At 39.5% G+C, this 20,947-nt stretch overlaps 1 protein-coding gene across 2 annotated transcripts; it reads left to right on the forward strand.

Moving 5' to 3' along the window:
* Positions 1–1,110: 1,110 nt before the first annotated feature.
* elmod1 (ELMO/CED-12 domain containing 1) lies at positions 1,111–11,837 on the forward strand. Of its 2 annotated transcripts, XM_034889743.1 has the most exons (12): positions 1,111–1,278; positions 1,691–1,753; positions 4,893–5,038; positions 5,674–5,702; positions 5,823–5,920; positions 6,213–6,342; positions 6,552–6,685; positions 6,908–6,976; positions 7,622–7,642; positions 8,622–8,672; positions 10,101–10,234; positions 11,597–11,837. In XM_034889743.1, the coding sequence occupies exons 2-12, from the start codon at positions 1,737–1,739 to the stop codon at positions 11,770–11,772; spliced, it is 1,005 nt and encodes a 334-aa protein (XP_034745634.1). In that variant the 5' UTR covers positions 1,111–1,278; positions 1,691–1,736; the 3' UTR covers positions 11,773–11,837. The 2 variants fall into 2 exon arrangements, with proteins under 2 accessions (XP_034745634.1, XP_034745635.1); XM_034889744.1 differs by lacking the exon at positions 7,622–7,642 and having other exon boundaries at positions 1,112–1,278.
* The last annotated feature ends 9,110 nt before the right edge of the window (positions 11,838–20,947 follow it).

A 20,947-nucleotide genomic window follows, 5' to 3' on the forward strand; every position in this document is an offset into this window, starting at 1 on the left:
ATTAAAGTGTTTACCATTTTCAAGTTATACTCACCCAGCCATGTAATTGTGCCCAAATGAATATCAGGACTTTCACAAACAAAGTCTACTTTTGGCCGCAGCCTAAAATTAGAGAGATGAACTTGAAATGGATGAAAGATGACCGCTGTGAAACAAGGTGGGTCCAGAGGGGCTGCAGTGTAACTTGCTCCTTGCAGCTTGTGTGTTAGCGCTATCCTGTGGTCTTCAGAGGACAAGGCACGGAAGGACTGCACTTAGGGTTGGAAATAACATTCAGATTTATTTTTTCATTTAATGTAGCGCATCCATTGGGAACGGTAAACAGTCAGTTTCACCGGATCTCTGAAGTAGGTGTCTTATATCACTTTTTATTTCATGGTCTGAAGACATTTATTACGATTTTTTTGCCATTGTAAAGACCAAAATGACCAATAATGTAGATAATTGTTAGCTGTGGCCCTATACCAAATGTGCCAAAAGGTTTTCGTCATGATCTGATGGAAACCAATGGCGAAAAGTCTTTATTGTACACTCTCATATCTATTCATATATCTTGCCTCTGCAGCATGTCCAAAGCTACCGTATATGTTTACAAGTATTTTGGTGAAATAAAAATAAAGGACTCAACGCTATGAGCAGTGTAGTATTTACTGCATCTTGCATTTTGGACATTTCTGGTCTTAGCCTCACCTAGATATTTGTGCCATTAAAAAAGTTCAATATTCAGTAAAAAGAAATGTAGCTTGCATGTCAATGTTATCTTAGTGGCCAAAAGGTTATTGCACGTTAAACAAAGAAGCTGGTGGAGAGACACAGTATTACATACATTTTAGAGGCCCAGGCATGTTGGTGTCTTGTTGTCGCCCCTGCAGACTGCACAAGCAGGTCCTATTCCCTCTACCAGCCAGCAGCATTTTAAGAGGTGTTGAGCAAGACACTAGTCCTGTTTAGTTTGTCGTTTCAAGTCACTGCAGATAACAGGAGTGTCAACAAAGTGTCCTTAAATGCATGCAATTATGCATATTATGTAAGGTATGTTATGCAAAATCTAAACATTATACCAGCATCTGAAGAATGCGGGAAACGACTGATGTATAAATTGATTATTGATTGATAATGTTGACCCTTTGTGTTCTGCACTGCATTGCTGTGCTGTAGCTTTTAGACTCCAGTCAGTGACTGGCATCATGGAGGAAAAGCAGGCGACTGGAGCCAAGTGAAGAGGATCAAACGTCACTTACCTATCTTTGTTTCGCCTGTTATTTTTATTTGAATTCGGTAAGAGGAAAATGTTGTCCATTATTGCATGGCTTTTGTTGTTTGTACTGCCTGCACAGCCGACGTAACAGGCGTCGTCTGTTGCTACGGATTATGCACGGTGTTTGTGCTCTGGGTCGCTAATCAGACCGGAGACGACCGAGCATTAATAGGACGGTTTTTACTGGATTAGGATTCTCCAGTGGGTGAAATAACCAAAATAGCTTCCAGGGTTTCTTTCTTTTTCATTGCACCGACTGTAGCCTAATAGAAATGCTGCATCCCGGGGGCACCATGGGTAAAAACTGCAGATTACATGCGCGTTGATTCTCCAGTACCGCGGACAGCTCCGGAGCTCCGGACCTGAGCCGAACACTTCTGTCGGCCTCGTCCAGAGAAAACTACCATCATCTCCTCTGCTTTCTGGTTTCAGGTTATCAATCAACACAAACAGAACCGAAGACACCTGAGCGGCCAATATGAAGCATTTTCTGAGGTAAGAGACTCCATTAAGGCAAATGATGCAGGGCAAATTTACATTTTTTTTGTCAGAACCAGAAGGAATTCATTCAAGTCTTCTGAGCCTGTTCTTATCTCCGATCTACTGTAATGACTTGTTTGTACCGACTACTGTACTCTATGTATTCCAATACATATCCATTATGTTATTGTGCGGCCACTAAGTGGCTGCTACACTGGTTTGAAAGGGTGGTTTCTGAAGGAGGCCTCTTAATTATGGAGCACATGTAACCAAGTGGTGTCTCTATTAATAGATCTGTTGCGTTCGGTGTATTTGTGTTCGTATTTATATATTTTATGATAGTCATATTGATAGATCACAAATTATATTATCAATCGAAAACAGTGCAGTTAAAGGTTTAATATAGACAATATCATTATTAATTAACCTTGTTTTTGGTTATACAAGATTGTAATGCCAGTAGTCATGGTACACTTGTAATATGTTTAATCTTCAGTAAATCCATATTAGTACATAGACATGCACACATCACATGACTGTTATTCTCAAGTGTTTTGCTCCTAATACATTTGCACATTTCAACAGGAAAGTTCCAAATACTGTAGATAATGTGTAAAAGGCACTACGATATATAGATTTAAAAGAAACATAAGACAATATGAAAAGAAACATAGGCTACTGATAGTATTTAAAAAGAGTTAAATTGAATAGAATAAGCAACCTAAAATGGAATAAACCAAGAATAAAAGGTACAGTACTGCGTTAGTGCAGTTCAATAAGTTAATAGTTAAATGTATTTGATTTAAGTAAAGCCTTTGGTAAACAGAAGAAGTATAACACTTAGATTTTAACATCCTGAGAGTTTTCTGGGAGTTTGTTCCAGATAGTTGGTGCAAAAAACTGAACGCTGCTTTGCCATGTTAAGTTTTGACCCTTTGGACAGAAGTCAACACACTTACAATTACCATCTATTTTCATACATTAACAAATTGCAAAATCATCGATTTTATTATATGATCATCCCTGACAGATGATAATAATAATACATTAATAGGTTTCTCACACAATGCTTCCAATTCAGACTACATTACCCATAAATCCTGTTTGTTTAATGCCCCCTACTTAGGATAATAAAATGTTTTACTCCTTTTGCTTTGGTCTCAAAGACATTTAGCTTCAATTACTTTCAATCAATAGTGGAGCCCAGCCGAGGCTGCCAAATATGTTCTACTGATGGCTTCCGCAGTTTGTTTACAGTAATTATACTAATGTGTTCAAATGAACGTGATAATAGTTTACTGATGTAGATTCACGTTCCACCTTTTATTGTTTTTGGCTTATCAGAGTATTGAGAAGGATTAAAGTAGTAGTACTCGAGTGATTTAGTGTTGCACTTCCATTTAATGAACATACAGACAAAGAAATCTAAGTTGGTACAGCAGAGGTGGAGATATGCCAACTTTTAGTTCTTAGTTTTGGGTCAAACTAGGATGCAACCAACATCATATTTGCATTACAGACTTCCTTTTGGTTGAAATCCACGTCTTTGAAACTGCACATTTCCCATTTGTAACTCAGGCTGTTTTTAATTTTTAATTTGTCTTCAGGTCCAAATTGACATTTTCGGAGCTCCTCCAGAGCCACAGAACACTCTGGGGGGTCCATCCCAGTGCCCACACCATTGTTTTAGTTGCAGTATTTGTTACTTGTACTTATGTATTCCTGGTTATTGCCACAATCCTCAAGTGCCTGTTAAGACCTCAAGCATGTGCAGGTTTGCAGAGCTCACGGAGACATGCTTAAAATAATGAGAAATAAACCCCGGCTATCACAACAATGCCAACATTGGTCAGGATAATTGTCCTCAAGACTTGTTGGAGTGATATAAGCTCTGCACAAAAATACCTTATTTTTACACTAAGAGAACTTCATTTTCCTTGTCTGTTCTAGTAATCAGATCCATGAAAGCTGGGTGGAGCAGTTGGCGTTAGGTGATGCGCAGCCACCTTATCTGTACATCAATGATCTATACATCATTGTTGCCTTTATAAAGTGTTGGTCATATTCTAAACAAGAGGCAGGGGCAATACAATTCTTAAGTTTCTTCTAAATCAGTAATGATAATTTTACATATGTAAGAAGAGTAACATATGTAAGTAGTTAATCAGATGCAGATAGTTAGCATATTATTATTTGAAATAAGTTTACTTGTCTGCTTGACTACACACAAATATTGCAATATGTGTATTTGGACCCACTTATTATCATTGTTTTCACAGACTAGTAAACTCACTTTTACTGTATGTGTAAAATTGATGGAGTGGCCCTTTAAACTGAGGTTCAGTGGCACATTTCCTTTGTATCACTCATCCTGCCATCACTGGTGTGCAATTCCTTGAAGGTTAAGAAAATGGCGTGTTTAACATGCAAGTCTCATCCACAGGACTAGCAGGAGGACTAAATCCTTCAGGATTGTATGTGCCTTCTTTTTATGTAGACATGGCAAATCATGTCATGTTGTGATCCGTCAGCCTCGGGAGGATTTAATTCTGCCCTAAAAACGTTTTTAGACTCTTTTTGACAAAAACAAACACAGAGGGAAGGAAGGCCCTGCTTGCGTTTTAGGTTATGCTGATGTATTTTCTCAGCTTCACTGCCTGTTAAAATAACACAGCATTTGGGTTGTAAATGTCATGAATTCAGATGATAGGTTTGAAATTACAATAACATGACATAAGTTTCTTTCTCCTTCCTTTCCTGTTCAGTGCAGAGTGAAGCAGTTGGAGCCTGGAAATTATTTTAACGCCACAGTTTCTTAATTGGTCGCTATGCATTTCCCAAGAAACACATCTCCATTTTCATTCTCAGTGTCAGCTGTAAAAATAGCACACTTTGATCTGCTGCAAGTCTAACCTGGTAGACAACACTGTTTTTCCACTCTGCTTTACTTCTTCCTCCCTGCTCCTCTTTTTTCTCTTATTTAGCCCATTTGACGTGTCTTTATTTTGTAAAACTATGGGATTTTGACTATATATCCCCCAATATACTAAGCTGCAAACCTCTGAAGAATAAAACATACCTTTTTATTTTGCTATAAAGGCTCACAATCGTGCTCAATACTAAAGTACATATCCCTCTGTCTTCTCCTCTCCAGAGTGGTGACCCAGTTCTTTGTGTTCCTCTACTGTAAATGTCTGTGGCGGGGCCTGAAGTTTGTAGCCAGAAAGTTTACGGGGCACTGCGAGCTGCAGCGAATCTGCTACAACAACAAGCATGGAGCCCGTAGGACCCTCAAGATAGGTAGGTCCACAAAATGCCTGATCTAGGAAAAGAAATATAAACTGAGATGTCTGTTTTTGCAAAAATAACCCTTTTATTTGTATTTTTAGCCTATTTAATTAAATAGTCGTATTTATTTTCTGGCTTTGAATGGAACATTGGAAATTAAATCAAAGTTGCGTGATAGGAGACTGGGATAGGGAGATACCTTGTACCAATGGAAGTTTTCACCATTTAAACTCAATATGTAAATGTTCCTTACGGCCTTGAACCCAGTGGTATAGTCTAAGTATTGTAGTGGGTGTCCTCCCCAAGGGAAGTTTTGAGCATCAACGACTTCATTTTCTGTTTTTGGATACACTTTTATGCACCAATTTACGGTGGAAATACCAATATTTATGTGAAGAAAAAAACACAGATGCCAATTCAAAATATAACGGAAAGTATGTTACCGTGTTTCTTTGGGCATATTTAAGTGGGTATATTGAAATCCTGGAGCTTTCTTAGTGGGTATACTGTGTATACCTGCGTATCACGTAGACTTCACCACTACTTGAACCATATTCAAAATATTTATGTTTGAAGCTACTAAAAGTAATAATAATTAAATGTCACTGTTTGCAATTTTCTTACACTTTGCAACCCTTTCTTTCCAGAATCGTCTCTGAGGTTCTCCAAAAATGAGGTATGGTGTGTTGCTGAGTTTTCTAGATTTAATCTGTTTACATCTATTCCCACTTTCTCCTCCTCCCGCTGTCCCTTTTTGTTTCTGCCATCTTGTTTTTTCTGCTCTCGTCCTCTCCAGCTGCTACAGTCCGCCCTCAGCATCCATCCTGATAAAGTGGAGAAAACCATTGAAGACATCATGGCGTTGAAGAAGATTAACCCTGACACCAACCCACAGTGAGACACCGCATCCTATTATCACCTTAACGTGACTTTATCACTTATGTTAGGGTGTTGTGGTGAAGTAGATCAACACTTTGAATTCTCAGGCTAACTGAACGTCACTGTAGTAAAATTACACGTTTGTCTTTATTCTGCTATCATTACTGACCTGCTCTTGAGCAAGGAACTGAATCCCAAACGCTCAAACTGAGCTTTTGAATAGCTAAGAACATAATACTATACTTGTACATCAACATATCTGAATTTCCTCACACAAACAGCCCTTCCTCTTCCCTGTGTCTCCCAGGTTGGGCATCTCTCTCCAGGCCAGCCTGCTGCAGATTGTGGGCTACAGGAGCCTGGCGGCAGAGGTGGAGAAGCTGCGCAAGGAGCCGTACGACTGTGAAAACCCAGAGCACGAGGACATGCTGATAAGGGTATAAATAATCCTAGCGGGAATATAAATATATACAGTATATCATTTATGTACAGTATAATGGTAGAATTTACATTGTCTTTAGATTATTGTAACATAAAGCCTCATTCATAGTTAACAGTTGTAATCACTTGTCCAGAGGAAATCATATAACTTTACTACTGTGTGTGTGTGTGTGTGTGTGTGTGTGTGTGTGTGTGTGTGTTGCAGCTGTGGAAGGAGCTGCGTCCTGACACACCTCTCACTGGACGCATATCTAAACAGTGGTGTGAAATTGGTTTCCAAGGCAGCGATCCCAAGACTGATTTCCGAGGCATGGGCCTGCTGGGCCTGCACAACCTGCTGTGAGCTCTGTTTCTGTAAAACACTGATCATAATCCAAAGACATGTTACATTTTAATAGGATAAGACTATTAGACATATTAGTTATTGCATTTGGGCTTTTACATTCAACAAGATCTGAAAAAAGTGCTGTGAGACAATAGCTACTTATGAACTTCAGAAATGTAATACTATAAATTGAATCATCTACTTAAATTCCCTTTTTGTGAATCTTCTCTCTGCAGGTATTTCGCAGAGCATGACAAGGCTACTGCTCTGCAGATGCTCCACGACTCCCTGCAACCAAAGCACAAGTTAGCAGATCCCTTTTTCTCAACTTTTACTCAAACAGAATAAAATTAAAGGAATACCCCAAGTTTTTTGGTAGAAAGTCTGTCTGGTTGACCGATGTGTTCTCAGGAGAACAGAAACTACAGGATAGTAGGGATCCCAAACTGAGGAAATATAAGTTTTTATCAAATGTAAAGCTACTGGGTAAGAAACCGAGACTGTCAAACATGTACATATATGTATGGCTCGTGGTTCATAGAAACTGTAGAGCTAAAAATAACTTCAGAAGAGGTCTAGAGCTTAGCCATAAAATCATGGAAATTTGAAGTCAATCCTGATCAAATTAGTGCTGATCACCAGCATCTTTAATGTCCAATAATAAAGCAGATTGGAAGCCACTCAATGTTCAACATCAATTCATGCAGCTTTTCTTCCTGAAATGTGGTGTGTCTCTTTAACTTTAAACTGCTCTCAGTCATTCATTCCTACAGCTTGATGTCATTCCCTGTCTGCTTTTATAGACTGCTGCTGCTGCTGCTTGCATTGTTTGTCGTCGACATCTAAGTGGGCTGTCTCATTTCACAAATGAAGATTTGCTTTCTTTTTCTTCTCCACCTCCACCTTTCCACCCATGCCTCCCTCTCTGACTCTCACATGCACTGTTGTAGGAGCACACACAGAAATCCAAGGTACTTGATTTCACTTTCATTCTTTTCACTGAATTCATAGCTTCCTTTGTTTGGGCTGATGTTTCATGCATTTAAAGCTGCACTGGGCACAATTTATGTATACTTTATTTGTACTTGCGTCAAATACAACCGCTAGGTCAGGACCCCTTTGGCATCATCTTTCAACTTGCAAGATCATGGGTGGGGTTATGGGTGCCCTGCCACACAAAACCACTTTTACTGGCATTTTTTGAAATATGTTAGGTCCATATGTGTTTGTGTTATGTTGTGATTGTGAAAATAATCAGAAAAATCCGGTCAATTACAAAAGCTGGTCAGTCTAACGTCATGTTGCCTGAGCTCATTACTATTCATGAGTTTGGCCAGCTGCACTGGGTAAAGGATACTGATAGCCAGGCTGTCATTGGCTAGCTGTTAGCCAATCAGAGTCGAGCAGCTTAGCTTGTTGAATATTAATGATAAACTGGCAAAAATGGAGCGGAGTCTTCCAGCAGGCTTTCTATTCCACGTAAGAATGGCTTGAAACAAGGTAACCAAAGTATTTTCCCACAAAAAATGTGTCAGAGTCCATGGTAGAACTTCAGACAGCACAAAGTAAGGAAATACGTGTGGCAGGGCATCTTTAAAAGTAAAGTAACTAAAGTGACACATGGGACACAAATGGGACATGAACGCCTGTCTCCTGGGTGAAAGTCCTGTGTTTTTTCTTCAATACTCTTTTCCTCCCATCTATAATGTTGGCCATATACAGACCAAAACAAAAGGCTTGTAAAATATTCCAAAACCATATAAAGAAACTTAGTGACATGTTTGAGTTAACATTTGTATACTTTTAAACAGTCAATACTTTTAAACACTTTAGGAAGCGTGCTCATAAAATGTTTATTGTGACTTTAAGATTTCTGGGATGGTTTTGTGGTGCACTCTGTATTGTTTCATACGTAGACAGCACAGGACTCAAGTGTTGTGTCCTTCACAGTGAGATAAACAAGCCTGAATGGGAACAGAAGAACATCGACAAAGCTATTGGGTAAGTGTCTGCACATGTGATGTATAATGGCATGCATGAGTGTGTGCGTGTGCGTGTGTGCGTGTGCGTGTGCGTGTGCGTGTGTGTGTGTGTGTGTGTGTGTGTGTGTGTGTGTGGAGGAGTCAGAACTGGGCTACTGCTGCTGGAGATGTGCAACTATTGGCCTCAGTACAGAGCAGTTACAGTAGCTGAGTGGCTCTGTGATGTGGCCATGGAGTGTGTTTATGCAGAAAGTGTCTGCATCAGCTCTGACAAGCACCAAGGACTGACTAAAAAACACACACAGTCACACAAAATCCTCCTACAAATCCTCCACAGTATTGTGAGGGAACTCCAGCAGAGCAGCAAGCTGTAAACCACAGGCCCCAAGGCGGTAGTAGCTCAGTCTGTGTGGACTTGGCTTAGAAACTGGAGGATTGCTGGTTCAAATCCCAGCATGCACAGAGTGCAGATTGTGGATTGGTAACTGGAAAGGTGCCCGTTCACCTCCTGGGCACTGCCAAGGTGCCCTTGAGCAAGACACCAAAGCCCTGAGGCACCCTCCTGTAAGGCAGTCCCCTCATATAAAATTAAGTCCACATGTGTGCATTTAGTCTGTGTGGGAATATGCGGTATACAGTATAACAAGAATGAAAATATTTATAATATATTTCCCCTTGGGGATTGATAAAGTATATCTAATTCTTCTTCAGTCACTTCCTGTGACAGTGTCTGTACTTAAGGGATAGTTCATGATTGGTGTACAGCGTTCTCCCACACACCATATCCCTCACCTCATGTGAACCGTGTGAATTTTCCGATGAAGTAAAAGTTGGGCAGGAAAGGGTGTAGAGTACTTTTCCTTTTGATGCTAAATTACATAAACATATTTATAATTATTACATATTTTGTTAAGTAGAGGTTTTTAGTGGGGTATTTTTTTCATGTTTTTCAGAAAACTTTGACACTTTTATCCTCTGTTTATCCACTAGCTCAGGGAAAATGTTCCAATCTTAATGCCAAAAAACCTCTTTCTAAGCCATTGGCAGGAGCAGAATCTGTTATTTCCGGTGGTTTGAATGACGTTTTCCCCATCCGCGTTCCGCAAAACATCCCCCTACTTGTCTTCTGCGCAGAATGCGTCACAAAGGGTAAAAAATAAAAAATAAGTGTGTAAGTGGGCTCGCTATATGATTGCAGGCTTAATGCAGATATGGCACATTTATTAACAAAACCAGTTAAAAAGTTCACTTCATGTTAAAAAGGTTGTCGACCACTACTAACTTAAGTCAGTTTAATCTTTTAGCTCTCATAATGGTTTCTTTTGTCTCCAGTGAATTTCCGTTAAAGTCTGTTCAGAAACCACATCACCCACACTTCCCTAGTTGAACCATGAAACATAGAAAAACTTCATACAAACTACCATCCTTTTGTATGACCTTCTTCCAGATACTCCTTTGCCATTGTGGGCATTAACATCACAGACCTGGCCTACTCTCTGCTGGTGACTGGAGCTCTGAAGACCCACCTGTACAACGTGGCCCCAGAGATGCCAAGCCTGCTCCACTTCCAGCAGACCTTCTGTGAGTTCAGTTGCTTGGTCCTTCAAAACCAGATATTAATCTAGATTTTGTTTTTGTTTTTATACTTTATATATTGGCCTGTTTTGAATCACCAGTATTTTTTCATAGTTAAAGTGAGGACACGCTGGTAAGATTTTGACAAAAAGCATATATAGCACATTTTAAAACTTAAACACTGCCTGCTGACTCACAATAGATTAAAAGATGACTTGACACAAAATCCAAATTTCCAACAGCTATTATCTTTCAATAAGAAAAATCAGTTAAAACCAAGCAGAGATAAAAGATGTACTCACATCCTTTACTTAAGTAAAGGTAGCAATGCCACAGTGTAGAAATACTCTTTTACATGTGAAAGTCCTGCAATCAGGTTTTGATTCAAAGCTATGGTGCGTAGTTTCTGTCACCCGCATGAAGAATTCTAAGTAATGACAACAACACTGTCAGGCGTCCACATGATACAAGCCTTCCGTGATCGCGCACAGGCCCCTACCCCCACCACCCCCTCCTCCTCCACTGAGTTGCTATTAGCCAAGAAGGACACGGAGGACTAAAAACTTGATGGTCTCTTCAGAAGAGGTAATTATCTTCACAATAGTTTCTGCGCTGGAAAGTCACCTGACGTCACAATCCTCTGAACATAGTCATACTGAGATGCAGGTGGGCACAGTTAGTTTTTGTTGCCTTTTGTAGACCCTGGGCTGTCCACAGAGATCGCGTCTTTTTACAGTGTGTTCTGGGGACAGGCAGCTCGCAGATAGTGAGGAGATGTTTGCTGTATGTGACAACATACAGCAAACATAAAGAACCAAAAGTATTCATTAGAGTATATTATTGGATTACAATGCTTGATGAATTAATGTGTCCATCACTTTTTTCTGTTGAAACTGGTAGATGGAGCTCATTTTAACTTTACATGTTGGGTGAATTGCCACCAACACAGAAGTTCGATCTTAAGCTATAATGATACAGTAATTTTTAATGTTGATGTTTTATTGTTAATCTTAAGTAAATTACTAAAGTAATTAAATGCAGTAGAGTAAAACATACTACATTTCCTCAAAATTAGTACTTCTAGCAGTTGAGTAAATGTCCTTAGTTACATTTCACCACTGAAACCCAGTGTGAATGAGTAATGTGACAGCTGCTGAATTTTTTTGATTTACGTGAAGTTTGTTTCTCCTCTGTTTGTTGAGAGAAGTTGGCTAGCTGCTAATTTTGTCAGAAGAAACCACAACGGTGAAACTAAAGGCCTGAAAACCAAACCAATGAAGGACACTATGAAGCTCCATACAGCTGAAGCTAAAAATATTGATTATGTACACACACGAAGAATAATATGTCCCCCTCTTCTAATGGCAGGTTACCTGATGCAGGAGTTCCACCGTTTCTGGATCGAGGAGGATCCCAGTGACATAATGGAGTTCAACCGGGTCCGCTCCAAGTTCCACCGGAGGATCCTCCGACAGCTGAAGAACCCGGACATGGCTCTGTGCCCCCACTTCTCCGCCTCCCACCTCCACCTGGTCAACCTTTAAACACACGATCCCTACTAAACCCTTCATATCCCCACAGAGGTCTCCCCTAGATGTCCGGTAGGTCACCTAAAAAAAAACACAGAGCACCCTTTACACTTGACATACATGGTCCCTCAAACAGCTGGACACATCTGGGGGAGGCTCTGTTCCTTCTCTGCTCAGTCCATCTTGTCTCAGCTAAAGTCATGTTGCGTCACTGCCAAAAGCTCACTCAACCACTGCACGCACGCACGCACACACACACACACACACACACACACACACACACACACACACCCACACACACACACACACACACACACACACACACACACACACACACACACACACACACACACACACACACACACACACACACACACAAACACACACACACACACACACACACACACACAAACACATACACACACACACACAAACACATACACACACACAGACACTGCCTCTACGCCCTCTGCACTGCAGCGGTACACCACCAGCATCAGAGATGACCATAGCGATTGTAGATGTGCTTGAAGAGAGTGCACCACACATCTCATCATTGTGTTGCTTTAATGATTTATGACGATTGTATCACAGCTGTTACACCTCAGTTATGAACCCCGTGCTAATTCTCATAACAAACCAACATTTTCAGTCAGAAAAAGAAGGAAAAAAAAAACTCTTTTTTTAGACTGCAACGTAGTCAGTTCATTATATATTTTGTCAATAAGCTAGTTTGACTTTCAGAACCCGAGATCAAACATGTCAGAACTAATATTTTTTATTAAATATGAAGAGCTATAGACATATAATGTAAGTTCAAATGAAGCATAAAAGAAATGTTGCTGTTGCTGATTCAATCAATTAAACAATATGGCCAGTTTATCTCTTAGCTTTGTCTGTATTAGCTAATCGATAGAGATTGTTCTGTACTTAGGTACTTACTCTCAACGTCACAGTAAGAATTGTCTTTGCCAAAATATCGAATGTGGAGAACTTACAATCACAGCAGTAGTTTGTTTCTTGTGAGTTCAAATGTACGTTTTGTAAACCTGCTAAATTATGTTCATAAATATTTTAGAACTTGTTGTTTTATTAAGCTACACAGATTAAGCAGCACAGTTCCCAGTTTGGATACTAAAAGAGCTTCAACTCTTGCAATTAATAACCTTTTTTTATTTCCTTGCACATATTTACGCTTTTAAAGATTTTTTGGGGCACTTTAGGCCTTTATTTGGGACAGGACAACTTAGACATGAAAGGGGAGAGAGAGGGAGAATGATGAGCAGCAAAGGGCCGCAGGCCGGAATCTAACCTTCGACCGCTGTGTCAAGGACTGAGCCTCTGTATATGGGCACACGCTCTACCAGCTGAGTTACCCGGGCGCCCTAGAAAAATAATTCCAAAATATTTAATGAACTCTGTTTTTACAGGTTTGCAAATGTTTTTTTGCCTTTGCTTTGATTCTGTTCTGAATGTTCCTCACATGCTGACCTTCACGATTGTTTGACTATTTTAATTCATTGAATGTGACACATTTAGTTTCAATGTATTGCTTTGCACCTCCCATGCCTAAGTTTTTGTTTTATTTTCTAACTCAGAGCTGGAATTCAAATCAAGGCATAGCTGCAGCTATAGCTATGCTGCACGTAGTGTTTAATAGAGGCACATTAGTAACACTTACAGCTTAAGAAACTAGTGTGATTCATGTCAGATGGAAAGTTCCCGTGCTGCATTTTACAATGTCCACATTTTTTTGGGGGGGAAACCTGCTGAATTACTGCAACCCTCATGTTGTCTTCCCGCCGACCTGCAAATTTTTGTTTTTCTAAGTTAAAATTTCAAATGAAAAACCTTTCATTAACGTTTTGGTTGTTTTTTCAACCCTTCTGTTTCTTTTCCCCATTGTTTTGTCACTTTTTCAACGTTTAACAACTTCATGTGAGCCTTTTGAAATCTTTTTTCTTTCTTTTTTCTTTTTTACATTTGTCACTTTTTTGCTATTTTTGTCACTTTGTCAGGCCTTTTTTACAAATTTTTCTTTTTAACATTTTTTCCAATTTTAGTCACTTTTGAACATTTGTCTTTGACATTTTTATTTTTTTATTTGTCACACAAGTTCTTTTATCAATTATTCTTTTCTCCAAATGCTGTAAAATTGACAAAACACCCAAATTCAATGAAAGCAGTGAACTGATTATTTACTTATTATTAACTTTTGAAGGGCATTGTAGGGAACCACCCACGACACTTTTTTGAACAATTTGTTTGAAAGAAACCCCAATTTCTGATTAGAAACATTTAAAAAGGGTCAAATTAGACCTGAGGAAAACAGGAGGGTTGAGGAAGTAAAAACATGTTTTCCCTTTCAGTAAAGCCAAAGACATGGAACAGGAAGTAGTGGGGTTTATAAAGAATGTAGTCTCACTCCGATTTTCCACTGGGCACGTCTTTGCTGCATTCAGATTCTGTAGTAGCTAGGAGAGTGGAGTGGAAAGTAGCAAGTATCTACTTTCCACTCCAGGCACTCCTACATTTACACTCCATGCCTTCTCTTTTCCAAAAAGGATCTGTAACGTTTATGTTTTTCAACCTCCAAGATGAATCTTTTGTCGTCCGTGATATTGTAGAGGAGACAGAAACAATATTGGGGGTTGGCTTTTGGTAAACTGAAAGGATCTCGCTGTTTCACTTCCTGTCCGGCTGTCCGAACGGCCTGTGGCCGGCACGAAAATAGACCTGGTGCGTATCTGTAGCCGAGCGGAGAGCCGCTTCACACACGCTTCTGGGTCGCGCCGTGGCGCAGCTGGTGGAATATCAAGCATTGACTTAAAGTGCTCATATTATTCTCATTTTCAGGTTCATAATTGTGTTTAGAGGTTATATCAGAACAGGTTTACATTGTTTCATTTTCAAAAAACACCATATTTATGTTGTACTGCACATTGCTCTGGTTCCTCTTTTCACCCTGTTTGTTGAGCTGTCTGTTAAAGCTACAGAGTGAGGCATCTCACTTCTGTTTCATCTTTATTGGGAGTTGCACATGCGCAGTAGCTATGTCAGCACTGCTAGCTAGTAGAGGGTGACATGTGACCTGCGGGAGTCCTGAAAAATTGTCACCCTCTACTAGCTTACTAGTATGAGGGTGTGCCATGCTAGCAGCTAGGCAAGCATTATAACATGTGTTACAACGTGACGCAGGTTTGTCACGGAAGTGAAGGCTGGACTACAATAGAGCTGTTTGGAGCAGTTTGTGAACAGTGTTTTCTGTTGGAGATGGTGAGTCCTTTTGGGGTGGCCTTTGGGCTTTTCACTTTGTAAACCTAAAGGAAAGGAGAAGGGCCCAAAAAAAAGGCTTGCAGCGCCTCCGGAACAAAGTGCAGACGTTGGAATTAATATTTAGTCGTCTTACTTCTTCTCCATGATGATCTCTTGTGTAACTTAGCAACGATTTCAGAGATTAGTGTTCTTAAAAAATGCTACACATAGAAGCTTTAACAAGCATCTGCAACAACCGGATAAATAGGACTTTATATGAAGATCTGGTCCACAGAGGAGGAATTAGGTGATTCATACTAATACAGTGGAGAACTGACAGTGAAAATGTAAAACTGCTGAAGATGGAGGCGTTGACCGGCCAGTCAACGCAGGAGGACTTTTTTGTAATGTGGTATTCCCAGATGTCACTGTCAGCTCCCCAAAATGGACTGCATGCATCTTTAAGTTGTACTTCTTTACTTTACCCAGAAAGCCCCACTTCAGGAGTGTCCTTAAATTTGTCTTGGCACTTTTTTTAGGTACCCGGACCCCATTGTGGAACCACTACCGTGCAATATATGTAAAACAAACCACAAAAACAATCACCGTCTAATTGATTGTCTATGCAGCATCAGTTTCATTGTTTCTCAGCTCTGAGTCATATTTTTGACATTTCACTGAAATATAAATAATCTCAAACATGTGCACTTCCTCACAGCTGTGTTTTCTTGACTACTGTATTTAACCTTTATGAGCATTCACATCATGTGGGATGCTGACAGCTCTTATAAATGTAGGATTTTATTTGACTGTCATGCTTGCACTGCTGATTGTGTTTTAACAGTATTGAATATCTCTGTCTCATTGAAGTGAACGTCTATGCTTTTTTGTCATTATTATGCAGCTGTTTACTTCATTGAACGTCAGTGCTGGTTTCATCTCCTGCTTGCATTTTGTTTTGCTTTTCTATGGTCAACTTTGCACTACTGTAAACATAAAACTGCAGTTTCCTTTATGAAAATAAACCAGTAATTTGTGGTATTAGGAGTATACAATACTGTAGATGAAGTTAGGTACACGCTGCTGTATATTCTGCTTTAAAACTGCCTATAAGACTACAATCTGCATGATGGTATTTTCATTGTTACTGATACAGCATTCTGTATTCTTCAGTAAAGCCTGAAGTTCTAATATATATTGTAATTGTGTGCTTGATTTGTCTGTGCTGTACTTTTCGAGACCACAATAAAGACTAAATGTCAGTAAAAAGTACAATTGACTATTCATTTTCAAATAGTTTGGCTAAACTTGAAACATTCACATCATTTAAATATAAAAACACAATGTGTAATTTTCTACCGCTAGGGTTCTTTAGATCAAAAGAATGACAAAACCACGACGTTCCATTTCCGGGATTGTTCAGGTGCAGCTGGAAATTCCGCTGTATGGTTTTCATTTTGGCCGGATGTCCGTTACCTTTTGCTTTCTTTGTGGTGGAATTTTAAACTCAGCTCCTTAACTTAAGGTGACCAGATTTCTCGGACAAAATCCGGGGACATTATCAGCTCAGAGGCGTGAGCATGTTTTTTATTTTTGTAAAACTTAAAACAGGGACACTAGACCTAGAGCTGTTCTCATCAGGGGCTGAGCCCCCCTAAAGGTCTGATCCTAGAATCACCCCTGCTGCTACTTCATACTGTACTCCACTACACCTCAGTGGGGAATGCTGTAATGTTTACTGAACTACATTTATCTGACAGTTTTTGCTTTATTGCTTCAGGCTTGTTTCTGCAACAGCTCACTGAGTATCGGATACAGTAAAAACAGTTGAGGAAAGATTATCCTTTGACATTGATGCAGTATTAAACAAGATCGCTGCAGTCGGCAGCAGTGAAACAAGCTACAATGCAAGTTAATAGGAGAACAGTCCAGCTTGTATTTACGATCATAAAAGTGCTCGTTTTGCTGCTAACAGACTCAGATTTCCCAGTGTTCCCTTTGCCTCTTGCCAGATCCTTATGTCCCGACTATCTGCTATGTTTGGTCAATGTTTTCTTTCCTTCATTCCTATTTCGGGTCTGTCATTCACAGTGAAAACCGGGGACAGATCCAGCCGGGGATTGTCCCCAGAACCTGGGGACGTCTGGTCACACTAATTTACGACCCTGGTTCATTGTCAATATCCTGGAAAATATTCCAAACTTGCTTCTTTGTAAATCCCGTCAAAGTACACAGAGCAGCGTCCTCAGTTGGACATTTAAGTGACCTAGCTGCAGTCTGATCTGTTCTCAGGTCAGTGGCCTGTGTGTAAATTTTGGGGCGTGACCGTTGTCTTAATGCATCTATGGGCGTGACACAGCTACACGTCCTGAGATGTTGATGTCATCTTTTAGCTTTGTTGGGATTTGCCTGTTTTCAGCGGCAGTTTCAAAATGTGAGATTTGCAGAGGAAAGGAGTGTCAATGGGATTTTGAGCTTCTATGTATGTGTATATATTTGCTGTATGTGACAAAAAATGTAGCCTAAAAAAATTGTGACATTGCTTAGAGCACCTTTAACATTGCTAGATGACTCTCCCTTTTTGTCTTTTCACAGCTCACAGAGCTTGTCTTAGATGAATTTTGTTTAAATACCCACCTAATACATCTAACTCTACTTATTTGCCAATTGTTTTAAATGTATGCTATGAAATTAACCAACACATTTCAAACATGGTTTCCCATTCTTGATAAGGAGGACACCGGTATGTGGATTATTTATATTTTATTTGAAAAACACATTTTTCATTATCTTTATGGTGGGAGCTAACCGGAGCACCCGGGGAAAACCCACACAAACTGAAGAGATTCATGATACATTTACATAGCTACGCAGTGTTTTGAGCTACTGCTCCCAATTAGTGACAAAATAACGCCAACATGTTCCTATTTCACACAGGAACATGTTTTGAGAAGGGTATCGACTTGTCTAACTCTGGGTGTAACGGTGAATAAGCTTAAGTCCCGATAACATGGCGTGTTCCATTAAGACTGCAATGCAAGGTGTAACCATAGGAAAACATATAAATGATTAAACCAAAACGTGGCAAATTTAAATGTAGTCTCAGAGGCCAAAACACCTCCACACCAAAATGTAGGTATTTTATTGGTGTAATTCAGAGGGACTTGTTTTATGTCACATACCATATAAGGAAACATATTGTTTGGCCTCTAGACAGTTAAAGAAGTGGACCAACAGATCCCGTTGTTCTGGAAAACTGTGCCAAGAGAAATCTCAATCATTCCCTCAATTAGTTTTTGGCCTTTAAATCCGCAAGATAGTATAGAATACCGAATAGCCGTTGGGTTGTGAAGCCATCGATATGGTCTTTGTCACGAGCGTTTCTTTTTGTCCAGAGCAGACCACTGGCTGCGTGGAAAGGTCTTCTCCATTCTCTTGGAGCAAGTTTCTATTCTTCGGCATTAGGTTATTTTCTTGTAGTTCCTTCATGATTACGTCCATGTCAGAACAACCTGGCTGGGGTTTAACGCCACTGCTAGTCTCCAGCTGATGCTCTGAGTTACACTTTTTTTTGTCTTTTTTTCCAGACCTTTTGGATCCCTGAGACATACCATCTTTAATCATTTTTAAATTTGACACCCCCTTCTTGTTTTTGGTCCCTAAATCCGGAAGATAGAATAGAAGACCACACAGCCAGTGGGCTGTGAAGCCATCGATATGGTCTTTGTTGTTTACATTGTCACCATTCGTCGCCTTGATGACTTTACTTTGAGATTTGCTTTCAAATTTTTTTTTCCTGCAGGCTGCCCGCTCATCAAGATTCATGCGGGTACAACCTGGCTGTGGTTCGTTTTCAATGATACTCAAAGACTTTTCATAAGACTTCCCCTGCTTGATGACTTCACTGTGAGATTTTTGTCCTATTTTTGACATATTGTTTGACTCTCTGTAGTTCAATTTACAGATGAACTCCTCATGTGACACCCCTTGCTCGGTATTGATGCTTTCACTGTGGGACTCTTGGGTGCTTTCAGATTTCTTTTGGTGTTTAATTTTTCTTTTAACCTTTCTTTCTTTTTTGGGTTCATTTGTGTCAAAGTCTTTTAACAGATATTGCTCTTTCAGCAAGCATCGATGTGGTCTTTGTTGTTACCATTGTCACATGTGGTCGCCTTGATGAGCGTTTCAAAATCATCTTTGTTTTGGGAGTTATTTTTTAATCTCTTGGAGACAACTTCATAGTTTGAATCTTTATTAATTTGACAACTATCCAAAGTCGTCGACTCATTTGTATTGTCAGAGGTTTTGTATACCGAGCGTTTCTTTTTAAGGGTTTGTCCGGAGCAGACCTCTGGCTGCGGGGAAAGGTCTTCTTCGTTCTCTTGGAGAGAGTTGTTATTCTGTGGCAGCAGTTTTTTTTCTTGGGCTTCCTTTATGATTACGTCCATGTCAGAACAACCTGGCTCGGGTTTAACGCCACTGCTAGTCTCCAATTCATCATCTGAGTCACACTTCCTTTTTGAATGGATTTCTTCTACCTGTGTAGAAACAGCATTCTCATAGACCTGTTGGCCTCCTTTGAGCTCTGGTTGTTAAGCTTTTTTTCTTCCAATGTATCTACGGCGCACACAACATCCATGTTCTTTTGTTTTCTACGTATGTGGAAAAACTACTTGCAAACTAGGGCTGAAACAGTTTCTTGAGTAACTCAAATCTCAAACCTTACTAAAAATTCTCAATGCAAAATTCTTTGCCTTGAAGCTTGGTTTACCTACAGAGTTTTTCTTGTTCAATAACACTAATTAATGAATTAACGCTCAATTAAATAATTAATTGATCGACAATGCGGTCCTTGATTATTTAAATAATTGATAGCTGCAGCCCTATTGCCGACACATGTATCTACTTATTACCGTGTACGTGTGCCTTAAGTTAAGTTAGTAAACCAGATCCTTACAACTTGTGTATGATGTTTCAGATAATGCAAAAAATCTAGTCTTAAATCAAAACAAAAGTCTTTTTGTTGAAAATGGTGTCACACAGAATCTTAGATAAAAAGAAAGCAGTTCCAACAGGAAGTGATGTCAAATGTTGCTACTGTCGCTATGCCTGTCAGGAACGTAGGAAGGAATATAGAACTTTTTAAATAAAAACACTTTTCTTTTTGTAAATCAATCCCACACAGCATATGAATAACCATCTAAAAAGATGTACAGAAATACAAAAAAAAATTAGCACGGAAAGGACTTTTTCATTTGAAGCAAAAAACAACATTTAACAAACTAGTCTAGCCATAGCGTTCCTGGAAAAATGGAAAAGAGCAGTGAAATTGCCCTTTTTTTGCAAATAGGGATTACTAACTTAAATATGGGACTTTAATGTGTGTGTACATGATTACCTGTAACACAGTGGAGGAACTAAACGTTTCTCAGTTTTTTAGCAGCAGTTTTTTTTTCTCTATCTTTGTGTAACCTTACTGTTGATGCCACTTGTGCAAAAACTATGTCAATAACTATACCAATATATATATATACTAATAACTATAACTAATGTCAGTTTCATTTTGTGTCAGTTTCAGTTCAGACTTGAAAAAGGAAGATCTCACACTGCTTTTGCTACAAAGTCACCATTTCTTGAATAAACTGTTTTGGCCTGTCTGGACCTTCGTCAAGAGTATTTTAGAGGAAATAAAGTAGCAAAAGAGTTGGGAACTACTGTTTTAAACTGACTGCACACGTCCAGTCTGATCGTTGACACCAGATGGAGCCATTTACCCATAATTACATATTGTTCAATGTCCTTGGAGGAACGGCAAACTGCTGTGGGTAGAGGGAGAACCTCATTTTCAAATGTAGGATTAGGGCTAGAGTTCACACCAATCATTTCATCAAACAAACATTAAGGTTTTAAAACACAGACGCAGTGTTTAAAAGAA

Source organism: Etheostoma cragini, chromosome 13 (assembly GCF_013103735.1).
Source record: "Etheostoma cragini isolate CJK2018 chromosome 13, CSU_Ecrag_1.0, whole genome shotgun sequence".
In the NCBI taxonomy this organism is placed as follows: Eukaryota; Metazoa; Chordata; class Actinopteri; order Perciformes; family Percidae; genus Etheostoma; species Etheostoma cragini.

Coding starts and splice junctions, on each gene's coding strand:
- elmod1 (XM_034889743.1), top strand. Junction 6,977..7,621: donor TCCCTGCAACCAAAGCACAA/GTTAGCAGATCC, acceptor GCACTGTTGTAG/GAGCACACACAGAAATCCAA. Junction 8,673..10,100: donor AACATCGACAAAGCTATTGG/GTAAGTGTCTGC, acceptor ACCTTCTTCCAG/ATACTCCTTTGCCATTGTGG.